This window comes from Anopheles maculipalpis, chromosome 2RL, assembly GCF_943734695.1.
Source record: "Anopheles maculipalpis chromosome 2RL, idAnoMacuDA_375_x, whole genome shotgun sequence".
NCBI lineage: Eukaryota > Metazoa > Arthropoda > Insecta > Diptera > Culicidae > Anopheles > Anopheles maculipalpis.
The window spans coordinates 92431899-92454020 of record NC_064871.1 but is presented as its reverse complement, the minus strand read 5'-3'; the positions used below and the strand labels follow the sequence as shown (position 1 = coordinate 92454020).

The 22122-nt window shown below is 48.7% G+C and overlaps 1 protein-coding gene across 1 annotated transcript; it reads left to right on the top strand.

Moving 5' to 3' along the window:
* The first annotated feature begins 1209 nt into the window (after positions 1-1209).
* Positions 1210-21828, top strand: LOC126567723 (unconventional myosin-XVIIIa). Its single transcript, XM_050223990.1, has 7 exons — positions 1210-1503; positions 1588-5076; positions 5161-5379; positions 10228-10590; positions 18584-20619; positions 20693-20872; positions 21204-21828. The coding sequence occupies exons 1-7, from the start codon at positions 1210-1212 to the stop codon at positions 21826-21828; spliced, it is 7206 nt and encodes a 2401-aa protein (XP_050079947.1).
* The last annotated feature ends 294 nt before the right edge of the window (positions 21829-22122 follow it).

Genomic DNA, 22122 nt, shown 5'->3' with positions numbered 1-22122 from the left:
AGACGCAGATTTTCGTTCTTATTCTCGTACACGCCCTTTCTATGCTGTCTCCGTGGCTGTGATGTGTTCAAAAAGGTGGCTAAATAACTGTTACTATCGGTGTTGGGAGAACTTTTGGAGAAATTCAACATAATCGGAATCGCATCCCGGAGCCATCCGAGACAGCAAGAATCAATCGAGTGGTACTATGAGAGGTGTTGTGTTATTACCATCCCTTGTTTGCGCTTTTGTGTCCGTCCTGCCAGCTCGTTGACCACCCACACGTCCCACACCCGACGGCGGTGAGACGATGAACTAGCAGAACAAAAACCGCAAATCGAACATAAAACCCGCGGTGTACGTCAAGATCTGCGCGCGTGTAAAGAGATACCCATGTTCACATTGGCAATCGATGTGTGATCAATCTGTAAGGCTTATTTTTTCGCCCTCCGCTTATTAAAGGCCTCCGCAACATCCATAGGAGAAGCACTGGATTGTAGTAAAAGTGCCAAGAAAGCGAAAGAAAGTCTAACCATCGATGCATATTAATATACACATGCCTTTCTAGTCAAAGTAGTCCACGTTAAGCGTTGTTGTTGTTGGTGAGGTCTGTAGCGAGCGCGGACTGCCTAGATTCGTAACTTCCGAACTAAATCGAGCTGCGAAAGTTCGCATGTGAATGATGATGTTGGAACATTTGGGTCCCTCCTTGTGCAAATCCGATATACGCAAATGATATGGCACTGGTGACACTTTCAGTTTTGTGTGTCGTATCATCCATATCAGCAAGTTCCGTGGATGTGCCTCAGGTGTGCTTCGAAAACACAAACACGGTGATAACGCGATAAGAAAAGGGGGAACCAGACTTGGTTATCTTCGTCCCAAGACGAAAAAGCCCCAGTTCTAGCGCTAAATATTCAAAAAAAAAAAACGGGTGCGAACGACGGTGACGAAATCATAACGGGACACTGCATACTTTAGAGTGCCACTCGAAAAAAAAACTCGATAGGCCCTCGCGGTGTGTGCGTGTTTTGTTTGTGTGTGCTTTGGAAAAAAGCAAATAAAAAAATAACCAAATCTCCGCCTAACCCGTTTCGTCTTCTCTCTCTCTTTCTTTTCCGCTTTCCCGTAGGAACGCACCAACCCTTCCGGAAATAAAGACTAGCAATAAGCAATTTCAAGCGAGCGGCGCGTAACCTACAGTCGCCACAAATCATAAACACACGCGCCATGTTTAATTTTATGAAGAAAGGTGTGGCGGGAGTGGCAGGTGGAGGAGGTAGCAGTGGCAGCAACAGTGCGGGAAACGGTGGCACAGGAACGGCGGGTACCGCTTCTTCCGGTGGAATGTCCGTCCTGGGCGCACTGTCCGGGTTAGATGATCGGGATGATAAGGATCGCCGGAAGAAGGAGAAAAAACTGCGGAAGGAGGGTAAACAGTTGCTACTAGGGGTGGGCGGCGGTGTATCCGGCAGTGGACATTCGAGTAGTATGAGTGCGGAAGAATTGCTACGGTTGGATGAGGTAAAATTGGTTCGAATTTCATCTCCATGGAAACGTTATCCTAAAGCATCAATGTTTTGAAAATCCGTCCATTTTCTTTTGTAGGTTCGTCGATCGCTCAAAATACGTGGCCGACGGAAAGAGAAGGAGAAGCTCCCGAGTGGCATCACCGCCGACTATAGTGCGTCATTTTTCGCCCAGCTTGATGTGGACCATCGGGAGCTTGATCGTGGTACGGAGGAAGTGCTAGCGGTGGCCAATACTACTACCTACATCGATAGTAATGGGGAAATGGTTGAGCGTGTTTCGTTTAGCAGTACTACCACAACCCTCCAACCAACCTCCCCTTCTTATGGGTCAGGGGATAGTGGAGGTGGTGGCGGTGGGAGTGGTGGTTCCCAACCACATACACCCGGTGGCACCAAAACGAACCTTCCTCCTATACCACCCCGACCGCCCAAGCGTGGCATTCTGAAAGGATCACGATCGAGTCTTACTGGCGTTACGGCGGATGTTGGAACGGTGTCCTCGCAATCGTCAGCTGCCATGTTGCAGCTATTAGCATCACCTTCCCCAAGTGCCGACAGCCTTACCGACACAACGACCACCACCACCAACTCATCCTTCGCCACACCACCCTTTTCCCTTAGTCCTGTGGGAGAATCGCAAGGATACGAAGGACGAATCGGACGTGTCCACCCATTCGACGAACGTATTACAGCGAACGGGAGTGTCACGTTGGCACTTCCTCCCATACAACTACAACCCTTACCACCGCCACGTGATCTCGTCATCCAACGCCAACGAGGGCCAAGGAATGATTTCGGTTTTAGTCTTCGGAAAGCGTTTGTGCTTGATCGGCCTACGGCAGGCGGTATGTCGCTTCTATCCCGTCCCGGTCCGGCACAGATGCGGGCAATTATTTTCGCCGAACCAAGCTCAACTGGGGCGGTACGAACGGGACTACTACCCGGAGACCGGTTACTGCGCGTCAATGGACAACCTGTGGAGGATCTAAGCCGGGAAACGATTATCGAAATGATCCGGAATAGTGGTGATTCGGTGATGGTGCAGGTGCAACCGATAGCGGAACTTATCGAACTGTCCCGACGGTGCGTCAGTGTTCCAACACCCAACAATGTCCCGGTGGACGATTGTAATACGCTGAAGCGTAGTGCTAGTAGACGCTTCCATAAGGCACAATCGCTCGGAGACTCAGGTGGACGATCAGAACTCGAACCTCAGAATACGGTGGGCGGTCGTGTGTGGTTGATCCATCGGGGAGGATTTACGGCGGCCTATAAGCAACAGCTCTCCCCGTCGACAGTTGCAATGCCCTCCTCACATCATCAGGCTGGCAAGGTTTGGATTCGGCTGGAAGCAACCGGTGAAGAGTTGCTAATCGACGAGGATGATCTGGAAGTTGCTAACCCGAACCCGCTCGATCTCGTAGAAGACATCTGTCAGTTGCCTCATCTGAACGAATCGTCCGTTCTGCACGTACTTCGGCAGCGCTTCGCCAACAACCTCATACATACGCGTGCCGGTCCGGTACTGCTGATCGTTAATCCGATGGCACCATTAGCCCTCTACTCGGAGAAAGTTGCATCGATGTTCCGCGGATGTAAGGCAGAAGACGATATGCCCCCCCATATCTTCGCCCAAGCACAAACAGCTTACCGGGCAATGCTCGAGACGCGACGCGATCAAAGTCTTATCTTCCTGGGACGTTCCGGTGCGGGTAAAACTACCAGCTTCAAGCATGCCCTGTACTACCTAACCCTGGCCAGTCGGCAGGAAGCACAACCATCGATCCGAGCACTCACGGTCGAGAAGGTGAGCGCCATCGGTACGATAATGGACGCATTTGGCAATGAACGTACGGCGCTGAATGGAAATGCGACAAAATTTACCCAAATTTTCGCCCTCGACTTTGACCACAGTGGCCAGATTGTGTCGGGTTCGGTACAAATTATGCCGATCGATCGGATGCGCCCGTCCGGTGGTTCGAACCGTGGACGAGCCGGAGTTCCACGGTGGAGTTTTCTTGCCGGCGTTGATGGGGGTGCATTGCGGAAAGAGTTGCTGCTGGAACCGGCCGCCGGAGAATCATCCGCCGGGAACAGTGCATCACTCGAGCAGGAATCGATCGACTATCAACGGCTTTGTCAAGCGTTTCGTGTGCTTAATATTGATCAAGCGGCTGTACGAGGCATTTGGTATGTGCTGGCCGCCATTCACCATCTATCTCAGGCGGGTGCGGTGGTTGTGGCCGGCCGGGTACAGTTTGTTAATCCACGAGCAGCACAAAAAGCCGCCATGTTGCTTGGCATACCGGTGGAAGATTTGCTGTCGTACGTGTTCCCGGAGAGTGGATCGGGTGGCGTTACGAAACTGACCCTTAACGCAGCCGCTGTAGTGGAATGTTTGTCTGCATTTATTGAGGCACTTTACACGGAGCTTTTCTACACGATTGTGGGTTTGATCAATAAATCGATTGCTGCCGTTACGCCACATCAAACGATCGGCTCGGTGCTGCTGGTGGATGTGCCCGGGTTTCAGAATCCGGCCAGCGTTGGTGGAGGAACAGCGGCTAGTACGCTGGCTGATTTGCGGTTTAACTATCTGCACGAGCGTTTGCAGCTGCTTTTCCACAATGCTATGTTGGTGCAGCCGAGGGCTCGATATGCACAGGAAATGGTTACCGTGGAGGACTCACTAGCGCTGATGGCGACTGATACGGGTAATAGTGGTGGTAGTGGAGGAGGAGCTGGAAGTGGTGGGCACAGTAGCCCAGCGGCAATGGTGGCTCTGCTCGACAAGGTTCCCCAGAGTCATGAACCTCGGAAAGGATTGTTGTGGATGCTGGATGAAGAACAACTTCTAAACCCACAACCGACAGTCTCCAGCAAAGGCGAAGGTCCTCCCGGGGATGATTTCGATGATGATGGTGGAGCAGGTGGAGCGAGCGATGAACGTGATGGACGCTTCCTGGAACGTCTATTCGCTTCGTACGGTGATCGTGAGAGCCGTGAAACATTACTGTTGCGTGCCAGCGTCCCAACAGGCTCGTGCGACATTGTACTGCAACATCTTCTCGGTACGAATCCGGTCCTTTACTCCGTCACTAGCTGGCTCAAGGAGGCGGCCGCTCAAGCTCACTACATGCCGCAGCGTGCCCTAAACTGTTTGCGCGACAGTGTGAAACCCGAAATCAATGGCCTATTCGTTGGAACGCTTGGTGGAGCAATGGATTCGCTTGCCTTCGGTGGCGGTGGATCCTCACAACAACTTCAACAACAGTCACTTCGTCGTATGAGTAGCATCCGGCGTACCTACACCGGTACCGGATTTCCGAAACGAAACAGCGTGATCGTACAGGTGAAATACACCGTTGATTGTCTTATCGATACGCTGCGACGTACGGGCATGCACTTTGTCTACTGCTATCTACCCCAACACAACGGTGGTACGGCCATGATGGCCAATGGTGTTGGGTTGGAGCACCAGCAACAACATCAATCATCACCGGCCGAAATCGGTGGCAGACAGCGAGAGGACGATATTATCAACATTCCATTGCTTCGAAGTCAGGTAAGTAGTGCGATAAGGCACGATCGATCGTTATCATTGAAATTGGTTTGCTACAACAAATTAAAAACAAAACTTCTTTTACAGCTACGCGGTTCTCAGATGCTTGATTTTGCCCGCCTTTATCGGTTAGGGTTCCCCATCAGTGTGCCCTTGGCGGAGTTTGTTATACGGTTTGGGTTGCTGGCGGAGGGTGGAACGACAATCGGGCCGGGTGCAAATGCGAACGGGGAGGCGGCGATGGTTGATAGCATCCTGAACAACTGCGAGGTCGATTCGTCCGTCTATCGCATCGGAACCAGTCAGGTAAGCGAAGCAAAATCTTATTAAAATCAGTTACCTAACATGCTTGCCGGATTCTGACTGCACATCTATAAGGGTCCTCAATTAAGTCCATTTGAAGTTGTAGATGTTTTTTTTTTTACCTGTTAAAGGTATACGATCACTCCCATCTGATTTTTCGAGCACTTAAAGGCCTCATTCTGCTCGAATTGGGTTGCGTTTTGTTGATGTTGTGCCTTGCTTTCACTTCATCATGCACGCGATCGATGCATACGTACACATATACAGTGACCACCAAAGAAAAAAGACTACCAGCCATTGCATAGCAGGTAAAAGTGAATTTGTGAAGCCAATTTTTAACGAATCTTCTTAGTTTATTTGTGTAAACTTAAGTTGAACATTTTGAAAACACGTTCCTGTCATTTGGAAAAAACCAAAATTTTTTTACTTAACACTTAGTAGAAGTATCGAAATCAGCTTTTTGAAAAGCGGACATAAAAGCCGTCATATATTATTGGCGGTCACCGTAAATGCAAAGGTATGTGTGCGTTTCTTACGTTATGTTGGGGGTACGATCGAAACAACATCGAAGCAGTAAAACATATTAGCATTCAAACCAGCCAGCGAGGCAAGTTGTTCGGACAGGTTGGTAAAAGAGCGAAGAGCGAAACCATTTTGCTGGTGTGTGTGTGTCCCTCCACTATGGTACATTAGAAGGGAAGAAAAAGAAACAGCATAACAGCATAAAGCATTCCAGCCATGGGACGAGAGCATAGAATCGGAAGTGTTGGCTCGATGCCTCGATCTCTCGGTGGTTGGTGGGCTGTGTTTTCTCTCCTGCTTTCGGTAACCCTCTTGAGTGCTCTTGGGTATGATCGTTGGAAATAATTGTGCTCAACAATAGCACCGAACAGACGCTGATCATCATACAGAAAAGCTTACCACCGCTTCATTCGCTTACGATCGCGTGTTTGCGCTGGTACAGGAAAGCTTTACGTCTCGGTGGTTGCAAAAGTACGCGAATTTGGTCGGGCCGATCTTGTCGCGATCGTGCCTGGTTCCTGACTTCCTTTTTCGGGCAGTTTTTTCGAGGTTGTGTCGCTGTGTAAGTCGTTTGTTTCGGCAAGCAGGAAACGACGAACCCTTGCGTTGAATGTTGTTTTCCCTTTATCAGAAATCGGTCGCAAACGATTGTAACGGTGCAGTGCTTGCCGTTGCTGCAACGTTGCAACATTCAAGTGTCCAAGAGCGCGCGCGCGCCTTATGCGGTTTGAAGTGCTGACAGTGCTGCGTGTATAGTGGCGACCCGGATCGTAATCGAATGCTTCGCCAAGGCAGCAGTATCAGAACGGAATCCCACCCAAGTGCATCAGCTCACCAACAAGGGGTTCTTGTGAGAAAATATCCTTTCCCGTAAGAGAATGGCACACACGCTGTACAATAGGCCCATACTCCGGGCATTGCGGCTTTCACCACCGGCCTCCAATTTTCCCCTGACCGAGCGAATGCATTTGTAGACGCGTGAGAAGAAGTGGTTTGTGTGTGTCTGTGTTTTGGTGTTAAGGAAAGAGAAAAGCGTGAAAGCGTATTTCATTGTACACTTTTCTATTTCAACCGAGCACGCGTGAGATAGAGGAGAAGGCTTAAAAAGAGGGGCGCAAAAGACAGCTGAAAAAACGTTGCAACGGATGTGTATATCCTCCTCAGCATCGTCAACCCCACCCAACCCCCGCTCAAAAAGAAGTGATCGTGGAGGGAAAATTGTTATGCTTCTGCGTTGGAAAGCCGCCGAGGCTAATAGATTTGTTTCTTCTTGCCTGTGCTTCATTCAAAAACAGGCCCAGCCTTTAAAAACCCTCCCATAGGCATTGGGATCTACTCCTCTCGGTATGGTGACGATCGATCGACCCTATTTTTGTTCTTCTCTCAAGCGTGTGCATGTTTGGGGGGTGGGTGCGCAGATTTAGTATTTTATTTTGTTTCTTGCAAATTGTTTGGCTGTAGAGAGGAGCCCACGCCGGTGCGTGGAAGCGATTCAGGTTGAGAATTGATGTGTGTTATGGTGTTTGATGTTGAAGGTGCTCTGCAACAGTGGCGGATGTGCGGATCATAATAATAATAGGCTTTAGTAAGTGGTGGAGAGGATGATGATGCGAAAGCACAAACGAAACGGATCCCGATTCTCTCTTATGCCTGTGTAGCAGATGCGTGTGACTTTGCACGAGTGCGTTTAAAGCGTGTGTGATGCCGTTGCTTGGGTGAATGTGATCGATTGTGTCAGGTTTGATCGATATGTGCGATACCGGACCAGTGAGATCTGGTTCGACGCGATAGCGGGTTTCTGTTGGAGGACACTGTAATTACAAGCCACATTTGCTGTTATTTTTTCTCTCTTTCCAATGTATGGAATAATATCTACCACTTCCGCTGCTTCTCTTAGTGTGCTCCTGAAGCTCCCATACTAATGTTGTGTTTTTATTTTGCTCTAATGAAAGATCAGTGTTGCTTTTGTTGAAGTGATTTTTTTTAAATACGCACAAACAAACCCTTTTGCGAAGCGCTAGTGAACAAAACGGAGTAGGCTAAGCGCGTGAATTAGTGTAAACATGGTGCTTTGGAGATGAGCTATCAAAGCAAGCGTAATCTCACGGCCAATGGTGGAAATGTGAGGCGCTCGCAGCAGCAACCACTGAAAGGCGATCAGTTGCTGTGCAAATGTCTGGAGAAGGGCCAGGAAATACTGCGCAAAGTGGAAGAACTAACGGTTAACCCGATACGCATACGGACGGTATCGCGTGTGTCAGCGCACTATCAACAGCAGCCGCCGGCGTCAGGTGCAACGACACCAGCGACGTCGTCGACCACCTCAAGCGTGATGACCCAAACACACACGACCACGGCCGGTGGTGGTGGTCCCAAAAACAATCACGCCCCAGTGACTACGACGGGGTCTTCGGTAGGTGGGAAAAGTGGTGGCTCAAGTCACCCGGTGTCCGGTGATGGTCGAGGCAGTGGAGCAGGCGAAAAGAAACATCACCCTTCAATCGGTGCGGGTGTTGTAACTAAGGCAGCTGGTCTGTTGACCACCACCGGGGCTACTGGTAGCGGGCGAGCTAACAGCACGATGGCCACCAGTAACCGTGTAGCGCTGACCGACAGCAAACGTTTATCGTCGACGAAGTCATCGGATAGTGCGAGTACACCTAGTACGATCGGAAGGCTCTGTATGAAAGGATCGCCACGCTCGACGAGCTCTGGCACATCGGGAGGAACAGGAGGAGGAAAGTCGTGGCCAAAACCACCAGCTCTAACGACCGCTCCAGCACCACTCAAATCTCCGGCACTGGTGAAGCAGAACAAAAATTGCTCCCAATCGGCCAAGTCATTGTCGTCGTCGTCCGATGCCTCTGTTCTTCCGCGCCCTGTGAGTTCTCCTCTCATTACACCCGACGGTAATGATAGTAGCAAAGCGAAAGCTCTATCTACGGGTACGCTGATAACGACGGTTCGGCGTCCCTCACTGACGCCTCCAACGATTTCACTCACGGTCACGGACGGGTCCGCCTGCTGTCCGCCACTAGTGATCACCGCACCACAACCAACCCCACTAATAATGACGTCCTCCGCATCGTCTACCAAAGATTCGTACCACGAGAGTGATTGGAGTGAAGATTCTGGCCGTATGTCCAACGAAAATTTGGAACTATTTGGTGGTGAGCCGGAGAAACCACCCGCCGGTGGCAACACTACTGCCCTACCGGGAAAGCTGAACGAAAGTTTGCTGGGAATATTCGAGAATTCTGCCTCCAATGGTGGACCGTTGGATGGAGCCGATTCCGGTGCCGCTACACCGCTCTATGCGGGACGCTGGAATCGAACGAACGGTGGAGTTGGTGGGCCGATGCGCAAGAAAAGCTCCAAGGGAGCTGCTGGTGATCAACCAACAATTACGATCAATGGTGATGCCGGCGTCGAAGGGGAAAAGGTAACATTAAAACTGCGAAATGTCTTAACTTAAAGGAGAAAGCGGTCCGGGGTTTTTCGTGAGGGTTGCAATTTTTTTCCCCCGTTTCTACTATGCTGTGCTGTTCCGTCATTTACTTTTGGACCAAAGCTATCGGATGCAACCGAACGCGAGCTTAATTGTGCATTGTACACGATCGCGGTCGGTGATCTTCAATTTCTGTTAGACAATCCGGAGGGAATGGATGAAAAATTGAGGAAATGGTCATTTTGTTCGAGTGGACGAAATGGAAAGTCTCGGTCTGATGTTCGGTGTGGATTTGACTGTAAAATTAGCGTTGAATTATACTCATTACCACAAGGGAGGAAGCACGTGGAGGAAGAGCAGCTAATTGTTTCGTACATATTAATCGTCTATATTAACGAAAAGCGGTTTTCCTCTATCTTTGTTTGTTGTCTTCTCCGGGTATGGGTATTGGCTACCACAGCTAATAATGCGCGGCACAGTTTATGAAATATCCAATCCTTGAAGGTAATGGCGGATGAGCTGAAACCGTTCATGCACCATTGCCATCTTCAAGGTTTGTAGCTGTTTTGGTGAACATAATATCCACATGACTGTTTCAAATGATGAAACGATTGTTTGCAACTTGGAACTTAAAATCTGTATCATTCGTCTTATCTCTTGCCAATCAACGAAGGTATCCGGTGCTTGGTTTAGGTCCAGACCTTTGAAATTCCAACACAAAATCTCAGCTATAGAGCTAATAAGGTCGTTTCAGCTTATCTACGCCCTACCTCTGCTTTAAATGGCAACAAAAAACAACTGTTTATCTGTCCGTTTCCGGCAGCCGACCTGTGATAGCCCTCCTCACTAATGTCTCTATTTGTTCTCCCTTTTTCAAATAGGTTTTCTTCCGTTCCGGTGTGCTGGGCGCGTTGGAAGCAAAACGCGACGATCTACTCTCCGATCGGGTCATACAGCTGCAAGCCCACTGCCGTGGTTATCTGGCACGGAAGCGTCTCGCCCGTCGCCGGCTGCAGGAACTGGCAGTCAAATGCATCCAGCGCAATGTGCGCGCCTTCCTAAAGGTGCGCGATTGGCCCTGGTGGCGACTGCTCGTACGCGTAACACCGCTGCTTGCCGTCCACCGGACGGAGGAGCAGCTGAAGGCGGCCACGGTCGAGCTGCAGCAGGTGCGGGCCAAGCTGGAAAAGATCGAGGCGGAGCGGAACGAGCTGAAGGCGACCAACCACAAGCTGGAGGCACGGGTAAGTGACCTTCTTTCCCACACCATCCGTGCTGGGATGGGGAAGTTAACCAAATTCACCCGTCGGGTCCTCCTACATTAACCTTCGACCTTGCGGCGGCGTGCCTTGGTGGAGGCAGCCGTCACAGTGTAGTCATATTCCCCGGATCGGCTGCACCGTCTGCACATGTGTCATTTCGATGCAACAAACACTTGCAATGCGTAGTAGTAGTGCATATGTGTGTGGGGGAGAACGACCGCGAAATGAAATGTGGGAGGAAAATTTATTATCGCGCTTCCACCCCCTCACCAGACCGTCGTTGTAATGTTAGTGTAACGCGGGTTGACTGAGATGTTGTTGTTGATTGTCATGGACACATACACCCGCGTGATCGTGGTGCTGCTGCTGTTCGACCTGTGGTGGTCGTTTGAAGTGTGTAGCGTTTGAAGATTTTGTGTATATCCAGTGTGAAAACGAAACGAAACGAAGAAGAAGGTGCACGTGAAATCGGCAAACAATTGTGCTAGGGTGAAAATTCCACCACCCACCCTGTGATATTATCGTCAAACATGCCCACTTGCGCCGGTAAGAGAAAGTTTTTCACCATTCGCTTGCAGTTGATGTGTGTGGATTAGGTGTAGCGAGCGAGTGTTTTCAGGTATTACACATGTCTGACCAATCGTATGTTCTAAATGTTTTTCCACCCAGAGATTGCATCGCACCCAACCGCGCTTCTAGTTCGCCGTTGTGCGCCGATGGTGTAATGATGGACACAATTGGGTTTGGGGTTTCGTTTTCGATTTCGTGTTTTGGAAAGTATCCAACAATAATAACATACAGAGCTTCCAGCTCGGAGCAGTGAGGATCGCGGAGATGATCCGCTATTTTCTTTGCAACGTGTCCCGCGATCGTCTCGTGTCTCGTGTGTGTGTGTGTGAGGTGTGTGTGGGGTTGTTGCTTTTGCACATCCAAGCGCTAGATTTACATATGACCATAAATTACGTTACTGCTGTACGGCAGCAGACATCTTTTCGAGCGATGTTAACGAGACACGCGTTGCGAATTTCTACGGATTTCGCTTTCGAATGAATTTCATCGGTGTTGAGCGAAACGGTCGGCATGTATGGTATTGTTTTTCTGCTGTACATCGCACCCTTAGTATTTTTGGGATGTGTTTCTGTATTTTAAAAGAGAGTAGTAAGGTTTGAATGGTATATCATATTTTAGCTACTACGGCTGATAAGTGTTTGGAATGTTTATTAGATGTAAAGATGGATGTTGGATAGATTTTTCAGCTCTTTCGTACTGCTAACTATCAACAAAGCTAACTTGCTTTGTCTTAAAGATATCGAAATAGGATTGGGGAACATTTAGAAGTATCCCTGTCAATGGAGCAAGGAGTGGACACAACAAGAACACAAAGAAAAATAAGGCTTTTGGAAAACCGAATTCTTTAGCTGGTTTGGTTCCTCCAAGTGAGATCTTGGCCCAATTTGGTTAGTCTCTAGATCAATAATAAATCCCCATTTGACGTTCGTTTAACCCTAAAGAGACTTTAATTGGCAGATCGTCTATATAACCTGTGTGTGGATGATTGAAGAGGCATACGAATACGATAATATGATTCAATGTTCGTTGGTAATTAATTAAAAAAAAATATGAAAGATAGTCCATCTCAACGGCTGATGGAGTTAACTATAGTCCCCATATACAGCTGGGATCATACAAGTAACACTGAATAGCTGGTGTGATCCACCAGGTGCCAGGAATCTCCACAGAAAACGTCTATTGATAGTATAATTGCATTAAAGGAATTGACAATTCACTTTGGCATTAATTGAAAAAAAAAAAAGATTTCAAAAAAGGATTTAATTGAACGATATTCCGATTGAAATCCGTTTTAATTGCTTCCAATCTCTGAGGTGTGCTTTATTACCCAAAATCCTTTTAAAGAGCTCTGCCCGATTACCACTGCCGGCCTGGTGGTGCCTTAGTTTGCTTTTCTTCCCATTTAGTGAGGAACAGCTCACCGGTGTTGCTTCCATGTCAGTCAAGCGAAACAATGTATGCCAGCTAAAAGCCATTTTCAAACCCCATCAGCAGCTCATTAGTGTGACCCAGCAGCAGCAGCAGCAACAACAGTACCTCCACTGGTGATGATCTCGTAGTTGCAGCAAGAGCAGCAGCCGGTCGGTTCCGCGTTAATTTAAACCACGGGTGACCGAATTTTCGTTGTGAGTGGATTTTTTGTTTTCGTTTTGCCGTGGCGCATCGTATATCTGGGCCCGACCACTGAGCCAAGATTTGTGTTCGCTTCACTTGTCCCGCAGTCATGCTGGCGGCCTGGTGGAACGTTTCGGGATGTGTATGTTCCTGTTTGGTTGGGGCAGTTGAAAAAAAGAAGCAAACCGTGTGACCCTTCAGCAGGCAAAGGTTCAAATGCGAATCGCAGCCCATATAAACACACACACACACACATGCGATCGGATTACAACCGGGAATCTCTCTCACTCGGTGTTGTCGTGCCACCTTTTCTCGAAGCACACGAAAAACAGCTGACATGGACGGTGGTAAATGCCTCAAACGTTTGCTCAAGTCTGTGTCTGGTGAAGTGAAGCCGGGTTCCTTCTCCTCGTAAACTCGTCTCCGTCGATTGGCTTCGATAATTGCGCGATGTCGTTCACCGGCTGAAGCTGGCGATGAAGGAAGAACTTGCAGCGTTCTCCCCATTCAGCGTTTGGCGGTTATTTATGGTAGACTCGGGCCCTGCTCTCTATCCCGAAGGGAAGAAGGAAGCTACGATTATTTAATTTGGTTGCTCTGGCAGTATAATCACTGTACAATGGGGTTACCATGTACGATCGTTTCAGACCCGTGGATAGTAATGAACGATTTATTTGAATACATCAAATTTCCCAAAAGTGTTAGAGAATATTATATTAAAACTATCATAAACTATTTGTAAAGTAGGTTGATAATCATTGCTTATGAATTATTGATCTATTTTACCCACACGCCAACCACACCGCCGATCATCACTGTACCAAAACGTCGATCAAAAACACTCGACGAACTCAGCGGGTTCTAAAAATAAGATACACTCCGACAGCCTGCCTGCCAGCCAGCCACAACATATCTTGCAACCACCGGACGCGAAGACGCGAAGATGTATGCCATAATACCGATGTTACATTTGTCGCTCGTTCACTTGACTGATTTGTCTTCCTCCGAGGGGTTTAAGTGTGCGACGGTAGGCACGCGGCACGTTCGCGGGGTGAACAGGACGGGGTTTTTCGGTATATTTTGTCACCGATGAATCGGTGCGCCTGTTAGGTGTGTTCATGCATGTATGTGGGAGGTTGGGTGCAGGATGAATGATGCTCTATGGGTTGAGGCGACCTAGTGCGTCGGTCTTTGAGAATAGTGGGCAATGCGTTTGAGGGTGCTGTGAACCAGATATTGCAGTACAATGTGGATTATTTTTTCGAGAAGAAAAAGGATGAATTGTATTAAACAGTATTGTCGAAAAAAATTTGGAATTGTTGAAACATTTCTTGTAAACCAGAATCACTTTGCAGTGTAAACTGCTTCAGAGAAACCAAATATCCAATATCGCGAGCATTTTGGGGGTTCATTTCTTGAATTTAAGACGCTTTCTCTCTGTCCATGTGGACGGCCGAAAAAGTCATTAACGGCTGAATTGTCTGGTGCCATTTCCATGGTATAACTAGTCCACCGAATATTGACCTTGGAATAGATCCCTCAAGGTCCAAAAGTCATCTAGAACATCTACTTCTCGAATGGGGAAAAGGGATACTCAATTTTTCATTCCATCTCGGTACATGTAAGCGCCCTTAAATATCGCTAACAAAGCGGTTAAATTCAAGAGACTTTTCGGAAGTCAGCAATAAGTATAATTTGTTCTTTCTGACCAAAGTTGGCTGCACTCGACACCCATGGTGTTTAAATAGAACTGCGCCAACTGTGCGCATCGCATCAGAAATGTAGGCCCCCACGGTACCGATTGCGGCCAGAATTCTGCGCCAACGCAAAGCAGAGCGAACCCTCTTCGCCCGTGCGTCTTTTGTAGTGTTCCCGGACACGCGCCCGCTTCAGTTCGGTGTTGGTTGCGTTTGCGTGCGGATGCAACGGAATCACCCAAAGGGAACGAAATCGACGAACCATTACCTTGCGAACCCCAACCGACCGACCGATCGACCGTACTGCGCGATATTTCACCCACATAACACGCGCGCGTTGCCTAACAAAATATCGTGAACCCGTGAGGGGGGGAGCTGTAGTAGTAAGCCAGGGACCGACACGGGCATACGCATTAAAAAGTCAAATTTAATCCAATCCGATCGGAATCGCAATCGATCAACGAAACGAAGACGAGAAAAGATCTCCGTGGTCTGTTGTGTCCCTGTGGGATGGTGTGGGAGAGGGCGGCAGGTTGAGGGAAGTGGGTGTAGTGCGCGAAAGGAGGAAGCGAGAAATTCGGGAGTTGAAGTAGTCACCCCTGTCGAAATATTGGTGTCGAAATTAATACGAAAATAATATTGGAAGTTAATTCGCTCGGAAGGCGCAACAAAAATCGACGGAAAAAGTGCATTGAGCCTGTCAGTAATAAAAAAGTAATTGAATTCGAACCTAGCGAAAGAATCGAAAAATAGGGGAAGAATCCTGTGATGTGAATTGTTTCTAGATTTTGTTCGAACATTGTTATGATCGCGCGCAAATTTTATCGATCGTAATAGCGTGTGCCAGATTTTATTTTATTTTTCCCCGTACGGTAGAGAAATGAAGCAACTTATTGCTGGCGGCGATTGCAGTAACAGTGTGGCAATAAAAAACGCACATAAAACGTCGCGATCAAAATAGAGACGGCGGCGAGAGCCTTTGGTTGGTTGGTGGAAGCAGAAGGAAACCGAAAACGAGAGAACAAAAACACGCAATCACTTTTAGAGGGTGAAAGCGCAGTCAGAGGGAAGATCCTATCCGAAATATGCGTCCAATCATATCGGCGCCGTCCGCGGTGCCGACTGCGGTGGTGCAATCACCTTCATCGTCGCGTATCGCAGCGCCAGGATCGGGATCAGCAGGGACCAACATGGCGGATGTGCCGGGAAGCAATGGCGTCGAACAGCAGTTGCAAAATAACAACTTTGGCAGCAACGGCACCAGTACCAACAGTGCAAAGAAGCCGAGAAAAGAACAGCCGCCACCGCCATCATCGTCGTCACTGTCATTATCAACGTCCTCTGTCGAGGCGCCAGTAGGGAAGCAGACGGTGGCCACGAAACCACCGCCCGTGGGTGGAAAATTGTCGTGGAAACATTTTCTTCCCAGTGTTGCCAACAAAAATGCTTCTACCCCTTCGGCTACTGCTGCTCCAATTCATTCAGCGAAGGAAACGCTTGTTGACGAAAACAACAACGAACTGATGGCCCAGGCAAAAATACAGACATCGGTGACGGCAGCAAGCATGAATAATAACGATGTGACGCTCGTTACAAGCAAAAACGGTCATTCCAATGCGATAGATGTGGATGTTGGTTTGCAGGATAAACCATCTGCACCAAACGGTTGTGGTGGACAAAATGGAGAAATTCGTGAAAATGGACCACAAGCTGGAGGGAAGGAAAACGGCACCGAAAAGCCTACCCAATCGAATGGGATCGAAGTAAAAAGCGTAGAAAAGTCCACCTCCTCATCATCGGTGGGCCGAAAGCAGGCGACAGTAAACGGAACACCTCCATTGCCACCGACCACTAATGGTACCTTGCCTGCCCGTAAGGAAAGTTTGAAAAGCGAAATCAAAGTAAAAATAGCGTCAAAAGACGAGAAGAAGGAAACGGCCGTGTTTTCGACGGCGGTGGGCAAAGTTTCGTCCAAAACATTGGAATTGAAACGATCCACCAGTGGGCATCGACTAACGACGCCAAGCTCTGCTTCTACAACGCTAGTAGAAGAAAATGGTGAAAAACTACCCACTAATGGCACTGTCACCGAAGAAGCGAAAGAGAAAAAACGATCCGCTTACCTACTAACGGATGAAAATGGCACAAAAGCGCCCAAAGGCAAACCGGTGGGAAAAGTGTCCGGAACGGAGAAAAGTGGCGCTATCGGTGTACGGTTGTCACTGAAACCGAGCCGATCAGTAACACCCGATCGGACGGAAAAGAGTGGAACGATTCGATCCACTACGAGGGCTTCCCCGATGCGTACTACAGCGATCGATGATGCTATGCCCAAGGAAAAATCACCTTCCGAAAGGCCAAGAGTTCTTGGTGAGGTAAAACGAGAGAAAACACCGCTAAGGTCCGCCTCGTCCAAGAGTCTGTCCGCAAAGCCGGAAACGGAGCAAAAGATCGAGGTCAAGGAAGTGAACAATGGTGATGCAACGACGACCGCAACAACGGTGCTGACGTCCGCTGCTCCATCATCGTCAACTTCAAAAGTTGTGAAGGTGCGCAAGGTTATAAAGAAAATTATCAAAAAGAAACCGAAAGCAACCGAAGGGACTGATAGTGTATCGAAAGACGATACAGCGGGGTCTAGGGAGGAGACCAAAAAGGAAAAATCTTCTGAGGAAAAAGCTCCAGCAATGATGGGCGCGGTAGAGACAACAATAACGCATGAAATGGCCGATACAGCTGTAGTTAAAGGGATTGTGGAGATCTCTAAAATGCCCTCGAAAGATCGCACAACCACTGAGAAGGAGAAGAAGAAGGTGACAACAAAAAGTGCAATTACAACGGAAGATATAGAAAAGAATAAAACTAAAGATGCCGCCAAGAAGGTCACGGCCACGGAGCCGTCAGAAAATGGTGATCTACCGTCTTCCGAAGTTAGTAAGAATCATCAGCTGGCCGAACGAAAACATTGGGCAATTAAGAAGCGTTCCTTGACTGATCGTGCGATGTCTTGTGGTCCACTCGAGGACGATCGGTCCGGTGCGATGTTGGAACAGTTCCTGTTCTCATTAGCTACACTACCGCAAGAGATCGCCATCGATCTTCCCGAAGGAGCACCATTGCCTCGGTTCGGAAGTAATCGTTCCCTGGCACGATCGGCCTCTCAGTACCTCAGCAGCAAGATACACGATTTCCTGCGCCGTACCGATCACGTTATGCAAGATTGGCGTAATGTTGGGCGCTCGTTGAGTCGCCGGACCGGGGATTATGGGGTGCGTGGCACGATCGGTGACGTCACCGGGCTCGGTACGGTACGGTCGCGTAGTGTGTCGAACATTATCGCGCGTGGATTGCAACTACTTCGGGAGCAATCGACTCCACGTTCGCTATCCGGCCGCTCGAGCGTCTCACGGTCTAGTTCGCGCTCGACGTTCTACTGCGATCTTGGGACAAGCGAGAAAACAAGTACCAAGCGCTCGATGCTGTTTCGTCGTCGCCGTACTACGGGTGGTGTGGCTAGCATGGGTGGTTTGGATGATGAGGAGGACGACGATTGCAGTACGGTGGTGGATATGAGCGAAGAGGTAAAAGGGATTTCACAATTTTGCGTACCAGGAAGGAGACGAGTTAACTCTTTTGATACCAAAATATCAGGTGGTCAAATAGATACACTCTATTTATTATTAAGCTTGGCGCTTTTCTAAGACATGATGGGCTCGAAAAATGTTCTTTACTGATAGTTTCGAATTACTGGGCAAAGACAATCTGAACAGATCAATATGGGATGGAGCCAGATCTGGATAGTAAATTGATAGAGGACAATTTACCATTTATTTCCTAGTTCCCTGTCCTATCCCATTCTTGTTTTACTTAAACGTACCTCCTCGTAGTGCAGGTTCTTATGATCTTTTCATTTCAATGGATTTTATCTTCATTTTAACTGATCAGGTGTCTGAAGCAAATCCTGAAATATTGGATCGACGACAGCTTCATTTACATCTGATACATTTTAACCGATTTCAGCCCTTTATCATTGATTGTCTCGAACAGCTGGCAGTAATTATTTTTTCCCTTCTCTTTTTATCCCTACTTTTTAGCTGAGCGATATAACGTCCGAGCTGTCCGAGGAGCATTCGTCATCCAACCTGATCACGGAGCGTCTCGCTGCGGAAACGTCTGAACGGTTACGTCTCGAGAAGGAAGTGAAAGACTATGAATCCAAGTACCGCAATCTGCAGGAATCGTCCGAAAAAATGGAGATGGAACTGCTATGTGCCAAGTCAGAACTGAACTGTGACTTTGACGATTGTAGCACACTTGGTGACTACGATGGCGATGGTACGGATCGGGACGGGCTAGCTCTAGGGGCTGATGGTGAGATGGCCAAAAGTTACCGGTTGCGATACGAACGAGTTGCTCGAGAGCTGGAGTTTACCAAGAAACGTCTCCAGACCCAGCACGAGCATGATCTGGAGCAGCTTGTCGGGCTGAAGAAGCAGCTCGAGAAGAAGCTGTCGGATGCGTACGAAGAGGTCGAAGAGCAACGCCAGGTGGTGGCACAATGGAAGCGTAAGGCACAGAAAATGACCAACGAAATGAACGATCTGCGCATGCTGTACGAAGAACAGAACAGTCGGAACAATTTGCTGGAGAAGCGGCAGCGAAAGTTTGATGCCGAATGTCAAACGCTACAGGACTCGGCTCGGCAGGAGAAGCAAGCGAAGGAGCGTATCGCTCGTGAGAAGGATGTGCTGATGGCGGAAAAATGTAAGCTCGAACAAACGGTGTCCGATATCCGGCTGGAGCTGGAACTGAAAGAGGAGAAAAATGCAGCGCTCCAGCACGAGCTTGACGAGATGGCGTTTGGAGGCGGCACTGAGGAAGAAATTGCACAGCTGAAGCGTCAGAAGATGGAGCTTGATCGGCGATGTAAGGAGCAGGATGAAGAGTTGGACGAGATGGCTGGACAGATACAGCTGCTGGAACAGGCGAAGTTGCGGCTGGAGATGTCGCTCGAGACGAGTCGTAAGGAGGCACGCAAGGAAGCTCAGCAGCGAGACGATGAGATGGAAGAGATCCGTGGTGCTTCGTACAAGAAGATAAAGTCTTTGGAGTGTCAGCTGGAGCAGGAGCATGAAGAGCGCACTCAGCTGTTGCGTGACAAGCACGAGCTGGAGCGGAAGCTTGCCAGCTTGGAAGATCAGGACCGTGCTGAACGAGCAGCAGAAGAAGCGATGGTACAACGGCTAAAACGTGACGCCCGAAAGTATCGCGCCCTATTACGGGACGCTCAAAGTCAACTCGATCGAGCAAAGGGAGACTCCGCCAGCAAAGCACTTGTCCGACAGTTGCGCAATCAGCTAGAGGATGCCGAATCTGCACGAGTCGCTGCTCTTAAAGCACGCCAAGTGCTGGAAGGTGAACTCCAGGATGCACAAATGCTGCTCGAAGAAACGCAACGGGCCCGAAACGAAGCGGAGGATAAGGCCACAATGGCACAGCGTGATCGGACCGAACTTCAAGCACAGATAGACGAAAACGAAGAGGAGATGGCGGAATTGATGAAGAAGTACAGTGCCACGGTAAAGCAGCTGTCCAGCGAACAGTCCCTAATAGCGGAGTTCGAGCTGCGGGTGTCCGAGCTGGAGGGTGAGAAGAAATCGCTCAAGGAGCAGGTCGTCGAGCTGGCGACCCGGCTTGAGAGTGTGGAAACCATTGGCGAACCATCGAACAGTATGGCGTTCAAGCGGCTGGAGCTGCGCACCAAAGAGCTGGAGTCGCGTCTCGAGTTCGAGCAGGCGACCCGGGCCCGCATCGAGATACAGCTCAACCGGCACAAGGATTCGCTGGAAAAGTTGCAGGGCGAGTTGATGCAGGCGCGCAACCGCGAATCGCAGGCCCAGGATGCGCTGAAAAAGGCACAGAAAACGGTACGCGAGCTGCGGGATGAGCTGTCCACATTGGCCAACCGTGATCAGGAGGGACTGTTGAAGCGAAAGGAGCTCGAAAAGCGGATTGAAACGGCCGAATCGGAGACGGTATCGGCGAGAGCGGATCTGCGGCTGGCGCTACAGCGGATAGCGGACCTGCAGCAGGCGATGGAAGAGGAGGGTGACTCATACCAATCGGACAGGTACGCTTGTAGGAAATGCTTCCCAGATAACAAAGAAATGCTAATTTTCATTTAATTCTTCTTTACATTCTAGCGATACGAGCGATAGTTCGTCGTCGATGGATTCATTCCACGAGTCGACTGTAACACGCAAATCACCAAGCGTTGGAAGCGGGGACCACTTCGGTACAACGAATGGGGGCAGCAGCCGGGGAAGTATCGGTAGTTTGGCCAGCAGCACGCGGGATGGGCGTAAGGAAAGCAATAATCCAAGGTGAGTTTCTTTTCTATGCAATTTTTAAAAATATTACAGTAACAAATCATCATAAAAATCAAGCGCGCATAAGAATTAGCAGACTAAAGAAGTCCGGAATGAGTTCATACAAGATCATTTGTCGTTTTCTTTAAAAAAGTATATAGAAATTAAATGATTAAGCCAGAATGAATTTATATCAATACCTTGTCTATGATCTCTTGATCGTAAATTTACAAGCACTCTTTACGTACGCAAATTGATCATTTTTATTGAAAATACCATCACCGAAAGTTTCATTGGAAAATAACATTTAAAAAATCATATCCTATGTGTCAACATCGAAAACTAGGATTCGTCCAAGTCTGATAGGAAGTGTGCGGCGTAAAAAACGCCTACCACCGACAATCAAAGAGGAAGACGAAATGTCGCCAGATGATCAGACAGGCATCGCTGGAACAAGCTTACCGCAAAGCCAAACTCCGGATCTCTTATCATCGTTGGAAACTAGTCATCTTACTAATATCCCCAAGGACACTAAATGTCCCGACACTACTGAGCGTGGTGAATCGGTGGCAGCTGCATGTCGCAGGATGAATGAATCGAGCCTGCTGCGCGAAGAACCAACTCCCCTAGCACAAGAGTCCTCCACAACTCTTCCCCCTGGCACTGCCAATACCAGCAGCAGCGAGCAGTGTGAGTTTCCCTTCGATATCGACACGCTGAAATCGATCAAGGAGAAGATACACTCGCTAAATCAGATCATACGCGACGAATCGCACGACACGAGCTCGGAGATCGATCTGGTGGATCTGAAAAATCTGAAGAACCAAATACACGAGTTTAAAAAAGCGATCGAATGTAGTCGTTCGCGCTCGATGGATAAGCTTATAAATAATGGAGGAAGTACACTTTCTGCGGGCATTATCACGACATCAGCATCTACAGGATCGGCCAGCACCGCTAAACCGCTCTAGAATGGAAAGGAAAGCGTTACAACGACAACTGCCCACGAGGAGTCCGCAGAAGCAGAGTAGTGCATTTTAAACCGACGCATTTGTTTTTATCGCTGCACAATCGAACGAAGGGACCAATTGGATAATATTGAGTTAGAAAATTCGCACTACCTTCGCCCTAAAAATGACAACCAACCACGAAATGTAAGCAAAGCTTTTATGAACGATAAATGCGGCGAAATCTCGCTGCTTTTTACTGCATCCGCCGCTGCCTGATTTGCAAATAAGACTGTTGGTTGGCAAATACAGAACATC